This window comes from Colletotrichum gloeosporioides, assembly GCF_011800055.1.
Source record: "Colletotrichum gloeosporioides strain Lc1 chromosome Unknown consensus_66, whole genome shotgun sequence".
In the NCBI taxonomy this organism is placed as follows: domain Eukaryota; kingdom Fungi; phylum Ascomycota; class Sordariomycetes; order Glomerellales; family Glomerellaceae; genus Colletotrichum; species Colletotrichum gloeosporioides.
In genome coordinates, this window is record NW_025544711.1 from 933,327 (window position 1) to 948,877 (window position 15,551).

The 15,551-nt window shown below is 47.7% G+C and overlaps 4 protein-coding genes across 4 annotated transcripts; 3 read left to right on the forward strand and 1 right to left on the reverse strand.

Annotated features, from left to right (window-relative positions):
- Positions 1 to 3,043: 3,043 nt before the first annotated feature.
- On the forward strand, positions 3,044 to 7,814 carry GCG54_00014897 (G patch domain-containing protein 1; the record flags this gene model as incomplete). Its single annotated transcript, XM_045414718.1, has 7 exons — positions 3,044 to 3,252; positions 3,327 to 5,302; positions 6,201 to 6,779; positions 6,832 to 6,868; positions 6,926 to 7,061; positions 7,114 to 7,460; positions 7,529 to 7,814. The coding sequence occupies 7 exons, from the start codon at positions 3,044 to 3,046 to the stop codon at positions 7,812 to 7,814; spliced, it is 3,570 nt and encodes a 1,189-aa protein (XP_045260840.1).
- A 954-nt stretch (positions 7,815 to 8,768) lies between these two features.
- On the reverse strand, positions 8,769 to 9,965 carry GCG54_00014898 (Protein transport protein sec13; the record flags this gene model as incomplete). Its single annotated transcript, XM_045414719.1, has 4 exons — positions 8,769 to 9,516; positions 9,571 to 9,686; positions 9,857 to 9,901; positions 9,936 to 9,965. The coding sequence occupies 4 exons, from the start codon at positions 9,963 to 9,965 to the stop codon at positions 8,769 to 8,771; spliced, it is 939 nt and encodes a 312-aa protein (XP_045260841.1).
- A 759-nt stretch (positions 9,966 to 10,724) lies between these two features.
- GCG54_00014899 (uncharacterized protein) lies at positions 10,725 to 11,893 on the forward strand (the record flags this gene model as incomplete). Its single annotated transcript, XM_045414720.1, has 2 exons — positions 10,725 to 10,838; positions 10,892 to 11,893. 2 exons carry the CDS (start codon positions 10,725 to 10,727, stop codon positions 11,891 to 11,893), a joined length of 1,116 nt encoding a protein of 371 aa, XP_045260842.1.
- A 2,398-nt stretch (positions 11,894 to 14,291) lies between these two features.
- GCG54_00014900 (Cross-pathway control protein 1) lies at positions 14,292 to 14,984 on the forward strand (the record flags this gene model as incomplete). The annotated part of the gene is made up of 1 exon (XM_045414721.1): positions 14,292 to 14,984. One exon carries the CDS (start codon positions 14,292 to 14,294, stop codon positions 14,982 to 14,984), a length of 693 nt encoding a protein of 230 aa, XP_045260843.1.
- Positions 14,985 to 15,551: the final 567 nt, after the last annotated feature.

The window sequence follows — 15,551 nt, forward strand, 5'->3', positions numbered from 1 at the left end:
GTATTAAACCTTATATAAAAATACTCTATTTATTATAACCTATAACTATAATATTAATTATATAATACGTATAGTTATATAAGCACTTTATATAATTAGTAGTTAAGTAGGTTATATTTTAAGTTATCTTTCCCCTTACTTTTCCCTACTAGAGGAGGTAACCTAAAAAGAATAATAACTAGAGTTATTATAATATATTAATTCCCTTATTATTATCTATATAATTAAATACCTATAAATACTTAGGATTATTACTTTTTATTATAATATAAGCTTATCTATAACCCTATACTATATAGGTGTATATACTACGCCTCTAAATACGCTTATACCTATACTAATAATAAAAAACTAAGAAACTAATAAACTAATACTTAGGTCTTTTAAGATAAAGAAAAACTATATTAAGATATTAAATTTATATATATAGGTTATTATAGTTAAATATATCTTAACTTTTAGTAAGTACCTTTATTTATTTATAATTTTTAATAATAAGAAAGTATAATAAAGTTAGCTTCTTATTAAATTATAAGAATTTAATTAATAATACTTTATAATAATAAATAATAAATAGATAACTAATACTATTACTATTAACTAAATTAAAGAGGGTTTTAACCTTTAGATAAAGCTTATAAATAAAAATAAAAGGATATAGTAGCTTCTTATCCTTAATAAGTATAAGAGTTATATTATAGTTAAGTTTATATAGGAATATTATAACTAGAGGATCTACTTAATATTTCTATTAGTTTATTCTAGCTATATTTAGCTCCCTTAAGTTAGTTTATTAATAAAAAGTTAATAATTACTATAATCTTATTAATAGTATAACTACTAATAAATAAACCTTCTTTATTTATTATATCTTTATTAGAGTAGAAAGTATATTACTAATCTATATATATACTAGATTTTATATTATTAATCTATACCTCTTTAGCTATATTAAAGTTCTATTTATTTAGTTACTACTATTAAATATAGCTAAGTAAATTACTAAAACTATATTAGCAGTCTGGTTAACCTATATAAGTAGGTATTACAGTTCACTCTATATATTTTTTTCCCTATACTTTAAACCTAATAGCAGTACTTTAACCTATACCTAATCTCAATAAAGTAAACAAATAAATCTCAGTATAACTAGTTATTAACTCTCAGCTTAACTTATCCCCAGCTATATAGAAGAGGGTAGGCAGGTAGGCAGCAGGGCAGCAAAACGTACTAGTAAGAGCGTCATTTACAATACTATCATCTGATCGCAAGAGCGTCATTCATAATATTACAAAGGCGTTATCCATAATGCAGAACGCTAATAGCACTCATAATAGCTAAAGCTTAGCGATAGCTTAAACCTATACTCAAGAGCATAAACTCAATAGTATAACTCTTCGCATAGCTAAAAGGGTTCTCATAGCTATAGTATAAAAACTTAACTATTTAAATAAGGCCTTAAACCTATTCCTTATATCCTCCTCCTATACGCATAGCAACCATAATATCCTTCCCCCTCTTTAAATATATATATAAACTAAATAAAGCTAAACTAGATAACCTAATCTATAAGACTAAAGTTAAAGATATTAAGGGTTCTAGCTATAGCTTACTTACCTATACTAATAAAATAACCCTTCTTAAATTCACTTAGCTATACTTACTTAAAGCTATAACTAATAAAGATAATCTATAGTAGTTATATAACCTCAAGATCGATATAGATATAGTTAAAGCTACTAATAATAATCCTAATGCCTATAAATATCTTATAAGCTTCCTTAAAATAGCTAAGGTAGCCTAAGCAGTTAGTAAGTCGGGAAGGGCGAATATATTAAGAGTATAGCTAACAGTAGTAAGGCTCTTCGTCGAGACTACGTAGTAGGGCAGAAGATATTATCTGTCACAACACAGACGTCTAAACAGCAGAGGAGATAATAGAAAACAGGCGCGGATCAAATATAGCGTAAAGGGTAGGTGCAGCTTAAAGGAGCCTTAGAGATAGAGGTGGCTAGAGGAAGACGGTTGACTTAGCTTGTTATAATAGTTGAAGTTAAGATGTCTAAGTAGTCACATGACCCAAAGGTCGTTAGTAGAGGGCGAGGGGACCAGTCTAGCTTTCGCAGTTAATACCAGTCAAATTTCACAATACAAGGCCAGCGGCCTATTACTAAAACTATACTTAGTAAGAAGAGAAGCTTTATAAATAGTTTAAAAATACCTATAAAATTAAAGAATTTAAAAAGTATTACTCTACTATAGTTAATTTTAAAAACTACTCTAAGATTATTTTATTACTATAGTAAGAGATTACCTTTTACTATAAATAAAAAACTAGATTTATAATATAATATTATAGTTATAAAGAACTAATAAATTATTAAACTATAAATTAAATTAAAAGTTTATATACTATATAAATATAAGAATATAATACCTAATCCTAATAAGTAGTTCTATAATATATATACTATAAAAGAGGTATAAGAGGTTAAATTAATATTAATTTTTAAAGTAATAAAGAAGTTTAGAATATAAAAACCTAAATTTAAATTACTTTAGTATACTTTTTTACTAGCTAGATAGTAATAAATATATATTTTACTTATTTTAGGTTATTTACTATATCTCGGTAGCGCTACGCGGTTATGGGGTGTGCGCGGTTACGGGGTGGGCTAACTTACGCACTACCTGCAAAGAACAGGGTTTAGGTTGAATTGGAATCGGACAAGGGACTACGGAGTCAAGAACACTTGAGTCGCAAACATTGACGAACAACCCAAAGCTGCCTCACCTACCTACTCACTCAGTACGTATCCGTCAGTGTAGGCGCCTCCCAATCACTCACGGTGCCTTACGTAACTTACCCTGTCAAGAGTGCTCAGGGTGCCTACCGTACCTACCTTAACCTGCCCGAAGTCTCTAGGTAGGCAAACTGAAAGTCAACTTGCACCCTCGCAGGGCTGAGACTCCTTACGTTTTTGCTTGCAGCCTTGCCGCACACTTACTGCCCGCTCAACCACCCAACGCCTCTGCAAACCCCATGTTCAACAGCAAAAGATCGCGCGCTACTTATGAGGCCGACCTCCACAATGGTGCCGCCGTTCACGTCGCCTTCGGTACACCTCTGCCGTCCCTAGACGCCGATACCCGTGATGATGGCTCATACATTCCACTACACAAGCAGGAGGTGAGGGACGACAAAGGCAGGCGGCGCCTCCACGGCGCCTTCACTGGAGGATGGAGTGCAGGGTAAGCTTTACTTCAAGCTGTCATGTGGCAACGTTCCACTTCATCAATACTCACTCGCTGACATTCCTGTCCAGCTATTTCAACACCGTCGGATCAAAGGAAGGATGGACACCTTCGACCTTCGTGTCCAGCCGTACGGCTCGCCGGAAAGATGACCCGAGGGCACCAGATCGGAGACCAGAAGATTACATGGATGATGAGGACCTTGCCGATGCAGCCGACACAAAGGAGATCCGAACTACTGATCCGTTTGGGGCTCTCGGAGCTCCATCGCCTGGTCAGCGTCTGTCCGGTGGCCTAGCCAGCTTGATGCGCATTCAAGGCGAAACCATGGGTCTCAAGTTGCTGCGAAAAATGGGCTGGAAGGACGGCCAAGGTATTGGGCCCAGAATTCGTAGGGTAGCAAGACTCGACATCTCGGGAGGCAACACGCCTCACATGGCAGAGAAGACGCACATGTTCGCCCCGGAAAATATCAACATGGTCAGCTTTATCCAGAAATCTGATCAGCAAGGCCTGGGATTCAACGACGACGACGCTCGGCTTTCGCGAGGATCTGGCTCTGGTAGCGCTTGGGAGCACTACACTGCCTCCGGAAACGACCGCAATGAAGTTACTAGGGCCGGTAGTGGAATTTATGAGGGAGAGGATGATGGCCGAGCTAGTGGCCTCAATGTGCTTCTGGGAATGTCAGAGACGAGGAAAAGCAAGCGTGGCCAGCGGGGAGGTCTTGGTGTTGGCGTCCTAAATGACACCGGCTCAGAAGAAGATGATCCTTACGAGATGGGTCCACGGATCTCATATAATCGAGTGTTAGGGGGGGGAAAGACCAAGAAGAAGAAGAAGCTTGCAGCCACCAGTGTGTCTGCAAATCCCAGTCTCGGATCCACGCCGGTCTTCGTTTCCAGCGCCGTCCACGCCACGAAAAGTCGCGGACACGGCAGGTGCTGGAATGGGAAACGACCTTTGAACGGTTTTGTTCCCGGACAGTTCACAAACTCAAAATCAAACGGGAACTCGACGGACATGTATGCCCCTCCCTCGGTTCCCCCTGAGTGGGCACCATCAAGGAGCAACTCATCCCTCGTGTCCTATACGAATAGGTCGACGGCAGAGGCTGCCAAAGCAGCCAAGCTAGATCCCATCACTCGCGCAGCAATCCTAGGCGAGTTGACTTTGTCAGGCAAGTCTGTCTTTGACTACATGTCGGCAGCCTCTCGAGAGCGGCTGGCGATTGCTTCAGGGAAGACAGACTTGCCTCCAGCAAAAGGCGAGGCTCCGATCGAAGCTAGGGGACCAGCCGAACAGCAGCTTCAGGAAAGAATTCGCACTCTACCGTGTCTGCAGAAAGAGACCGCCCTCGCTGCCATGAGTCGCGGGGCAGGCGCTGGGAGCCCCTATGCCAACGACGACGCAAAACGTGGACGATATCGCCTTTACTTACAGAGCGCTGCGGGCTTTGGTGGGCCTCCCATCAAGCCATCGGATATGACAGATGATGATTTTGTCAAGGAGATCGGGGAATTTTACGGATGTGCGCAGCTTTTCAAACCGATGACAGGTTTCATGGCAACGAGATTCACAACCGCCTCGACAGGATCCAAGCAACTTGCTACCAGCAGCGGATCAGAATTGGCCACAGACGTTGGTGTTAGAAAAGTCACGGCAGCACCCGCACACCTAGACGCAGCAAAAGAAGCCGCCAGAGTGGGCATGTATGGGCGTATGACGAGGCTGACCGAAGACTTTTTCCCTGGCAGGTTGCTGTGTAAGCGCTTCAACGTCCAGCCACCAGCACACGTGCAATCAGACTTTGAACCCGGAGTTGCGACGGCGACAGCCGCATCCATTATGCGGAGCCATTCACCTCTTCTCCCGCCTTCAGCAGACAAAATGGATTCCTCACCGGGTATAAGACAGGAGACAGCAGCCATCATTGATTTGGCATGTTCTCGGGAAGCAACGAAACCTACACTTGACCTATCTAGGAGCGAGGGCTCAGCCAAAGAGGTGGCCAGGTCAAACGACAACGTCTTCAAAGCCATTTTTGGTGATAGCAGCGACGAAGACTAATAAAGTAAGTGCCAGTCAGTCCCATTCGATCGCACGTTGCAGCCTGTCACAACCATTTGAGATGTCCTCGCATGTCGTTCCTATTTACATGCCCGGGATCGTGAGGTCATTTATTGAGGCAGACCCCCTCTCATCTACGCGCAGTGAACCTCAAGCTCTACAAACTTAGCCTCATCCTGTCATGCCCAGAAGCAAGCGGATGGTATGGTATGGGCGGCTACAGGCAATGGTGTGCCGACAGTGAGCGTGGCCTCCAATCTCGGACGGAAGTAATTAGGAAATGACAGGGTTTAAGAGACGGGGGTTGGTTGGAAGGAGCTGACTCCAAACCGTAGGTAGTTAGTGAAGTCAATCCACTGTAATACCCTGTGCCTACAGTCACCAGAGCACGGTTCACTCTCAGATCCGTTCACGCTCATTTACGTCTTAACCGCCATCCTCCCACGTTCTAGTCCAACCTCATCAAACCGCTCCGACGAGACCTACTCCCAACTCTCTGCTCGTCATCACCGCCAACTGTTCCTTTCCCACGAAGCATATTTGCCTGCTTCAGAGCCAGACGATAGCAACAAGTCATCCTCCGCTTTGCGACTTATCAGTTTTCTTTGATTCTTGCTGTCGTATCATCGCGACTATCGTCGGTAGCGCCTTGGTTCGATCTCCGAATACACCCCCTCCCCCCGACGCCTGCCTCGCTGTGTCCTTGACACGTGTGGCCTGTCGACAACCCTAGCTTCTCGTCGAGCCACGACATTTATCGGCTTAAGGCAAACTAACCGCGGGCAGTGTTAAACCAGCGTATTCGGCGACCACAAATCACTTCTGTTAGCGACTTGAGTACTAAATATCTCTCCCAACCGCCACCACGTTGCCAGGTCCGCAAGACGACAGGAACGGGAAACCCGTGTCCGCCCGGCCTTCAGTTCCTCTCTCAGGAGGAAACCGTCTTTCTGTCGAAAAGAGGAACGCAGAAGAACACCCACACGTGCAAGAAAAAGCTGCTTCTGCATCCAACGTTCGAGGACTTTCGCCCCCTCCTCAGTATCCGACATCCGAAGCCTCAACTTCGCGTCCACCCCCGTTCTCGTCTCTCTACGGCAATTTCGAAACTAGCGCAAATACCCATCACATATATTGCGATAGTAGCTCAGCTGTTCCGGCGGCTGGATCTTCTGTAGCAGCCCCAGCATACGCACCCACGTCTTCTGTCATCTCCGGTGACGAGCCCGCCTCAAGCTCCTTTGATCAAGCCCTCACAGACACCAAACGCGGACTCCCTCAAGACAAGAAGGGCGCCACTGCGAGCAAAGACGAAGATAACGAGCCGCCGCCAGCTTACTCGGAAGGACCCAGTCCACTTCAATCCTTCACCTTTCTCATGGCTACCGCCGGTGGCGCCTCGAGTATCATTACTCAGGTACAACAAGGAGGCCCGCCCATCAATGCGATCGGAGGTAGGTCTTCTTCGTAGTATGGCGGCCCGACTACCTACTGACAATGTGCTAGATGTCGGCGCCGACGAGACGATTTCCATGGACCTTCGGTAAGATCAGTGGTTGCTCTAAATGAGACATGAGGACGGCTAACAGTAGTCCTGCAGGGGTACCAGATTCGTTCTCTCAAGAGACGAACTATTGACGTTGCCTGAGTTCGTGCTCCTGTCTCTCTTTCCGAACGGGCTCTTCCCTGAAGGTCACATGGGTGGATTCGCTGAAGGCGACGCTGTGCAAGTAGATGTACGTACAAGCTGAGAGGCCATCCGAACCCCTCACTGACACTGATTGCTAGTATGATCCAGCATCATTGCAATACATGCTGGATTTCTTCCGCACTGTGGCACAGTCCATACCGGCCGAGACGTCCCCAAGCGTCGCACAGGAAGAGAATGCATCCGCTGCTGACGCCATGGAATCAAGAGATGACTCTTCTAAACGGGCAGGCATCATTGTTTTGCGAGAAGACTTGGATTTCTACGTCATTCCGCCTCGGGCAGATATCACGCAGTCGGAGATGTTAGAGGTGAAGCGAGCAGCTGGTAAAGCGCTACTCCAACAGAATGGCATATTCTCTGGCTTGAAACGAAGTGACGAGCCGGGCACTACGGAGGCTCACCTTATCGAAATGTTGACAGCAGGGTAAGTTATGCATTTGACAGAGGTGTCCATTCCCGATGTATGCAGTTGAGGCTAACTGTCGATGCTAGCGGCTTCAACCACGATGACAGCTGGGGCCACCGAGCTGGGGAACCAAACAAGGCAGTCGTCTGTAGCCTCGCCCTAGCGCGACTGAGAAGTGACATTCGGGGCAATGACATGGGTAGCAATGCTGTCGGTATGGCTCAGAAGTTGCTCTTGTTCTGGCGCAAGCCGGCGAGGCGCTGTTGGTGGGAAGGCGTCGAACTTGAAAATGTGGAAGGTGTGCCGGGGAAGCTCAAAGTCTGGATAAGGCGAGTCTGGACATTGGAGATGAGCGTGATTGGCCTCCGTTAAAGGACTGAGTTGAGAAGGTCAGATTCATGCTTTGGAGGACACGTAGGTATCTGGCGGTAGCGCAGCTTGAAGTAACTTGCAGGCAAAAACGCTAATTTTCTTACATCTAATAATACGGGTTAGATATTCCTAATATGTACACTATTCACCCCCGGATTTTGGCTTCTATCGTGCTTTCTTCTCACTCTTACCCTCCGTTTGACATTGCAGGTTTCACGTTTATACACCGGGTTGAGCGCCCAGTTGTATAGCTTGTACAAAAGTAGTATATGCATTGAATGGAGGTCGTCCTTTAGTGCCGCTCGATCCCACGTCTCAAGAGGTTTATATTCCGCGGGTTACCAGCATGTATCATACCCGGCCGGCATGGCAAGCCCATAGGTATAGCGCGGAACAGCAACGGTGAATTATTGATGACATCCAAGGGTGGGTCGTACGCGCTCTATACACATAGTGGCAACCTCGTTGAATATCGCCTGGCAACTCTACGTCCTTTTCTGGTGCCGGGGCTAGTCTGGTTTCTCAACTATCATGCATTTCGGGGCTGTCTCTCGACCTAAGCCGCCCTCGTCTCAAAGAGCGGTGGATTCTCCTGCGAGACGATAGCCTAGGAGCAGAAAGTCGGTTTGCTGATTGCTAATGTCCTATGCTTGATGGAGAGGGCCCCATGCGTGCGCTACACAGGAAGCATGAATCGCTGGGAAACTTATGCGGCAGTATGAGATAGATTGAACGTGCTGACCGTGTCGCCGCTCTCGATACTTGTTGGCAAAGAAGTCTAGCGGCCAATGGCTGATGCCATAGAATAGGAGAAGCGAGCCGGCTGGGACGTCTTCGAACCAATCCCCGAAAACAAACGACATCGAGTAATAGAACATCATCAATGAGAGCTGACCTTTCTAAACCCTAATTTTCCATGAACGCCTTGCTTGTGATGTCATGACAGCACCTGAATCACTCTTCGATGCTCTTGACACACTCCCATTCGCCTCTGAGATTCTCCTTCCACAAGGAAACCTTGTTGTCGCCTCCGCTTACGGCCAGAACGTTGCCGCTCAGCGACCAGCTCACACGCCAGACGGGAGCATCAAAGTTGAGGATTTTACAGCTCCATTGGCTTGCGCCGGTTGGATCAGAGGTCCAGATGCGGACGGTCTTATCCTGAGAAGCTGAGGCGATATAGGACTTTTGTAAAACAGTCGGTGACCATGCAACATCACGCACCCAATCGGAGTGGCCAGCAAGGGGCTCCTGGTCTAGCTTGTAAGACTGCGACGCAGAATCGAAGGTCCAGATTTTGAGCAGGTTGTCACAGCCGCCAGTGACAAACCGTCTGACACCAGCAGAGCCAGGGCCTGGAGAACTGCTCACGATGCTACCCGGTGCAGTTGCAGGGGCCCACGACACGGAGTTGACGCCCAATCCATGAGCAGGAAAGGTAACGTGATCGAAGCTGTTGTCTCGGAACTCGAGTACACTGACATTGCCGTCTGACGAGGCACAGGCAAGAAGACATCCAGATTCATGTGGTGACCAGGAGACAATGTTGACGGAAGCCTTGTGCAGAGCGAAGTCGAAGATCTTTTGCCACTGGTTGTTCTGCTCTCTCCATATGAAGACCTTGCCGTCATAACCCGCCGAAGCGAGAATGTTTCCGTACTTGGGATGAGCCCAGGAAACGCACCAAACCGCACCATCGTGTCTGTTGCTGCGTCAGTGTGATAGCTAAATGGCGTGTAATGAGACATATTCCTACCCCTTGAGGGTTTCTATAAGTCGTTGAGAATCACCCTCTATCTCAAATATCTTAATCGTTCGGTCGCTGGAGCAAGTCGCGAGCCGGCGACCATAGTAGTCGAGGACGGCATCGTGCTGCAAAAATGATTTCGGTTAGCCTCAAGAGCTTGATGATAGAGGAGTAACCCGGGGATATTGGAATCGGAGAGCCGTTCAAGATCTACACCCATCTTGGAGTCGCTTCCGGTGGCAGTCGGAGGCCGTGGCGATTTCGCGTGGCTGGCATAAGTGTCATTTGCACTTACAATCATATCATCGTGGCCAGAGTTTGAGATGACCTGAGCGGATGCCTGCAATGGGTGTCAGCAGGCAAGGAGCATCAACTGGGAGGTGAAGTAGGTGCAAAATTACCATTGCGGGGAGGTTTGTTTTAGGTTGCAAGCCGTTTTGATCGAAAGATATGCGCCGTTCGAGTGAGGGCCAGTCAGGAGAAGGATGGCAGAGAAACGATAGTGACTACCGCCGTCGAAGTGTCGGTAGAAGTGTTGTCGCAGTCGTAATAGATGTTGACTAGCCACCTAATCTAGGAGCTCTTCAGATTTGGGTCAAGCTGGCTGCAAAGTGGGCCTCCGCAAGCTGGCCTCCCGTCGTCAGTGTCTTGAGGAAAGGTAGGTACGTATTTGCGGGAAGTGCCCCACCGCCCTCCTCTCAATCCGCCTGAGTGTCAAAGTGAGGGAATCCCGATGGGGCAGGCGGTGAGATCCCGGATCCTGCCACAGACAAGAGAACCACGTCTTTGAGCCACTGTTGGTACGTACCGCGTTGTGCCGAGGTAGGCCGATTAAGAATGATGACCGTCATTCACAAGGAAAGGTTATTTGTTCGTCGCATCCCCTACTTAATTTTTGCTGTTGACTTCTCGCAATTTCACGAACACGCGGGCTTTTCTTCCACATTCTTGATCAGTCCACTTCCAGGCTTCGACAGTAGTGGCCTTGACTGCTCGTTCGCATAACCGGCCGGTCGTTGCATACACTCCAGCCGCTGAACTGCTGACCGAATCGGGCAGTAGAGAAGCAGAACGGCGGGTGGTTCTAATCCTTGGGCTCTTGACTCTACGGCTGCCACTTGCACTTTTTATCGGCTCAGACTTTTTGAGGTTCCTCCTTGAGAATGGGTGACAACTCCTGTAGCGGCTCAACGCCGTTCAAGAGCCTCGTCGACCACGGCGGCCAAGACCGTAGCCTCCACCAGGATCGCTTTTCCACCACATTTGCTAGTCAACATGTATGTTTGTATCTACCTCTTCCTATCCAAAACGCTTATAACACATTAAATAGGTCTTTAGGTCTAGTGGCTCAATGTCCTCGCCTCAAGCACAGCATGGCTTTGGCGCATTTTTAACCACGAATGCGCCAAGCTCTCACGCACAGCCAATATCTAGTCCTTCCATAGCACCGCATCTCGTAAATCACTATGACGGACGCCTTTCGATGAACAACCCGGCTTCTACTTCCAATACTGTATCCTCTGTGGACGAAAGCGTGGCCCGCCGCCAATACCACATACCAAATGCACCCCCAGAAGCGACAGGTTGGGCTCAGGACTTTGCAAGGTTCTCCCAAAACACTCCAGCCTCAAGCAGCTCGGCGCTCATTCGTTCAACCACACAAAATAGCTCACTTCGCTCAGCAGATTTCGCGACAAACATGAGGGCATTTCCTTCAAGGCCGTCTTTCTTTAGGCCTGTCGGAGGTCCTGGGGCGCTCGCGGAATATGGGCCTACGAGCCATGGCGCTGACGCTGTCCAGGCTGATTTTGACCTCGAAATGGACAGGTGGATGGCTGCTCACGGGCACAGCCGATTAGAAGATGTTGACGCCATCATGGAGGAGCTCGCGCGGCAGATGGAACAAGAAGAAATAACGGCTACCCAAAACGACGACAGAACCCTTGGCATCAGTCTTCGCGGTGAAGAACTCATGCCAGCCACCGTGGATGGTGAGAAATCCGTAGAGCAGGAAGACCACTCGATCCGGGCTTCCTCTGGCATATCCCAACCCAACCAGCCTCCCGATGTGTCGCGACTGGGCCTCGATGACATGGCCGATGCAACGTCAGCCGATCTTGCTAGCCGGGGGCAATCAGAAATTTCCGAGGCCGCACGACAAATTTTGGAATCGGTTCAACACGAGCAAGGTGACAAGTGGAAAAATTCGAGGTTCCTGCTACTGATGAGGGACTTCCGAGATGGTAATAAGGACATCATCAACAACGAAATACTAGAAACGCACGCCGACGACGGTCACTTGTTGGAAAAGGTCAAAGTGACCGAGGCATGACTAGGCGGCAGTGTGCAGGTGCAAGCAGCCCGACCGCATACCTTGGGTCCAAAATCACTGCAGAGTTCACCCCGCGAGTTGACCGATTGGGCAGAGGATGCCATCGCGAGACGGCATGTTCTGTCCCCACTTGCATCACCTATGGGGGCCAGGCCATGATGGATGTCGGCATTGAGGGGTTGAATCAATCTCGAATTTTTGTAAGCCCGGGCTTTTACCGTCGGCACCTCATCGGCTTATGGAATGTCCCGAGCATGATAGGGCTTGTTGATGCCGCGTATGGGAGGGAAACATCGCGGGCGAGACAATCAGTCTTGCGACAGTTTTAGCATGGGGTTTACAAATGTACCATAAGGTGCGGGACAGGCCATATCGATCTTCAATTCTGCGTATCCAGCGGATTGATTTCAGGCAGTCCTTTTGGGAGGGCGTGTGCGGCTCGGTGGAGGCTCTGCAAATTGGCGAACGACGTCGGAGTTCATCATTATGCTAGACATAGTGGGCATGCACATATGGAGTATGTGCAACATGAGATCGGTCATGTAAAACACTACGAGATGAGAGACTGCGGGGGAGAATGAGTCACAGGCGTGAAACAGGGTGAACTGACCGGGGCGCTAGTTATCAGGCGCAGACCTGAATCAATTGGTCTAAATGATTGGCTGGTTGGCAACGCTGTATCCAGAGTCTATGGACAGCGAGGACTACCGGGCCTGCCAGAGATAATCTATGTTTATTTGTTTTCGCGGAAACCTGGTGATAAGGGAAGCACGTTCATGGACGAGGTAAGTGCGAGAACTGCGTATCTAGTGAGGCTTCATCAGCACGAGCAAAATTGAGCAAAAGTGGCAAGATATACGTGCTGAGTCTTGACTGTCGAAGAGTGTTATCCTGTTCTCGCATAGCTATGCAATGGATTCGTACGCGGCTCATCCGTAATCTTGTCCTCGGAGTTGTCGCTGGTACGTATGCATTTCCCGTTTGGGCTGGCCGAAGATGGCGCCGAAGAAAATTGTTGGTATCTCTCAGAACAGCCAGTTAGCGACCTGAAAAAGTACTGTACTTTAGCGTGTCTTTTTTCTTGCCGTCGGCGTCGGTGTGGGCAGTGCGTGCAATTTAGGCAGGCGAGAGACGTCCGGTACCCAGGCTGATTTCTAAGATGGAGGTGGGTGGGTAGCACAGTAAGACTTGAAGGCTTGCCTTGCTGTTGCGCACTGTACTATGCCCGGTCACTGCTTCTGTCCTAGGCCATATATGGCTTGGCGCCGCAGAGTGTGAGTCACACATCAGCCCGGACCATGGATTACACAGAGGGCGGAGCAAGACCTGTATGGAAGGGGCTTCTTGGTACATCCAATAGCAGTATTCCAAGGCTGATGGTCGACCAACTTGTGGGCCATTGTGCGAAGTTTTTGGCGTCCCGGGTGGGCATGGATACCTCCCAGCTCTGTACTTTCTACCGGTCATTAATGCTGTTTCACTCCAGGGCTTTGCCAATCGCGCGCCCTTCGGCTTGCGCTCGTCGTTTTGGCCTGCGATTGCCTGAAAGGCTACAAAAGCTAGTTGCTCGCCCACAAAAGACCTTCCGCCACCTCTTCCTTCTCTCCTCATCCTCACCAATCTTTCCCAATACACAGCAAGTCATTATCGCCATACAGGCTTCTCAAGATGCGTTAAATCAACCGCCCTCTCCGGCTGCTCCCCACAACCAGACAAAATTCAGTCTCAAAACTTCGGCAACATTTTCCTCACTCAGTCTTCACCCTCAGCTCTACCTTCCCAGGTCGATCTGAACTTCAGCCCAGCTACACAAAGCTTCAGCTCAGGTTCCTCCTCTTCCACCATTTACTCGCAAGACTTTCCAGTCTTCACCACGGATTCCCAATCAACATGGCTTCCCTCCAGTTCTCCCAGCCGGCCGGCACAACCCGCGCAACAACAGTTCAGTCCACCCGTCGAGCAACCACAACAGGACTTCGTCTTGTTCGATCAGCCTCCCCCACGGCCCAGTCAACCTAGACACCACACTCAGCAGTCTAGTGCTTCTGATACACAGCACCGCCGTCACTCGTCGCATCAGCTCCGTCAGCATCAGCAACGCGGACGCCAATCTCTCATCCGCCACAATCAACGACTAGCCCAGATCCAGGCAGCAGACCACTCAAAGTCTCCGTCGTCACTGGTTGCTTCACGATTTACATCTCCCGCACAACAAGCCCAGTTTTACGCAGCTTCAGCTCCGTCGTCTTCACTCGCTCTTCAGCAGCAATCCCGTCGTCATCTGCCCCCGGTTCCGCTTTTCTCCCAGAGTACTGGTCAGACTTCCATGAGATCGTCTAAGATGGAACTGCAAGGTATCATTCCACTGTGTCCGTCTTCGCATCCGCCTTGCTCACAAATGTCAGAACTCGACCTTGACGACTTCACCGGGTTCGAGGGTGGTGCCTCTACCACATACTCGTCCCCAGCTATGCCATCTGTCTTTGATCTCGGCGGGAGCACATCTGGGGCGAGCAACCTGGGCACAGTTTCTCCCCAAGATCTGCTGATCCAGGAGCCGTTCATGTCAGCTCCCAATTCGACGGCATTCACTGCATTGACCTCTCCGTCCGTCTATAACGAGTCGCCAGACTTCAACGACGGCTACGATGTTTCTCCTAATTTCGGCTCTGGTGATTTCGAAACCGGTTCTACTGATCCTTGGTTCCCTCTATTCCCCCAAGAGACCGCTACGGCCAAAGACATTCAACAGAATGTTGGGCAATCTCCTGTTATTGCGGACGAAGACCTTGAGGTTGTCGAATTCACTTCAGCCTCCACGCGGCGAAAGTCGGGTGGCTCCCCATCGTCTGGCTCCGGCCGCCACTCTTCTGTAGCTGGTGTTAATGCTCGAAAGCGGGACAAACCGTTGCCTCCCATCGTCGTAGAGGATCCTAGCGACGTTGTGGCTATGAAGCGGGCACGCAACACTCTTGCGGCTCGTAAGTCTCGCGAGCGTAAGGCTCAACGGTTTGAGGATTTGGAGGAGAAGATTCGAAAGTTGGAAGCAGAGCGCGATCACTGGAAGAATGTGGCTCTTGGCCGAACATAATCTCGTTGCCCCCTAGTGGTTTCTTGAGCATGGACTGGAGGGAGTCTAGGACTCAGTCAACTCGCCTCTTCAATTCTACATTGCTTTTCTTTGAATTCTTCCTCGCGGGGTACAGTGCGTTAGGTATACGTAGTTAACCGGATATTTTGTAACCACTTGGCTGTCCAAAGCCATCGTCAGCGTGCATCTCTTCTGGGAGAGTATAGTTTACTTTTTCATTCCTACTGAGCCTCCAGCCGTTCACAGTGATTTCATCCTACTTCGTGTAATAGACTTAAGTCTGCGCCTCTTATTAATATTTATAGCCTTCTATTAATAATTATATGCCGTAGATTATAGGCTACTAGCCTTAGATTATAGAATTTTAATTAGTATTTATAAATATATAATATTCTTTTATAATAATAAGAATATAAGAATAATAACGCTTAACTTACTATAACATTTTATATAAAATAAAATAATAAAGTTTAAAGTATTAAACTTTATATAAAAATAACTCTATTTATTATAATTTAAAACTATAATATTAATTATATAATATATATAGTTATATAAGTACTTTAT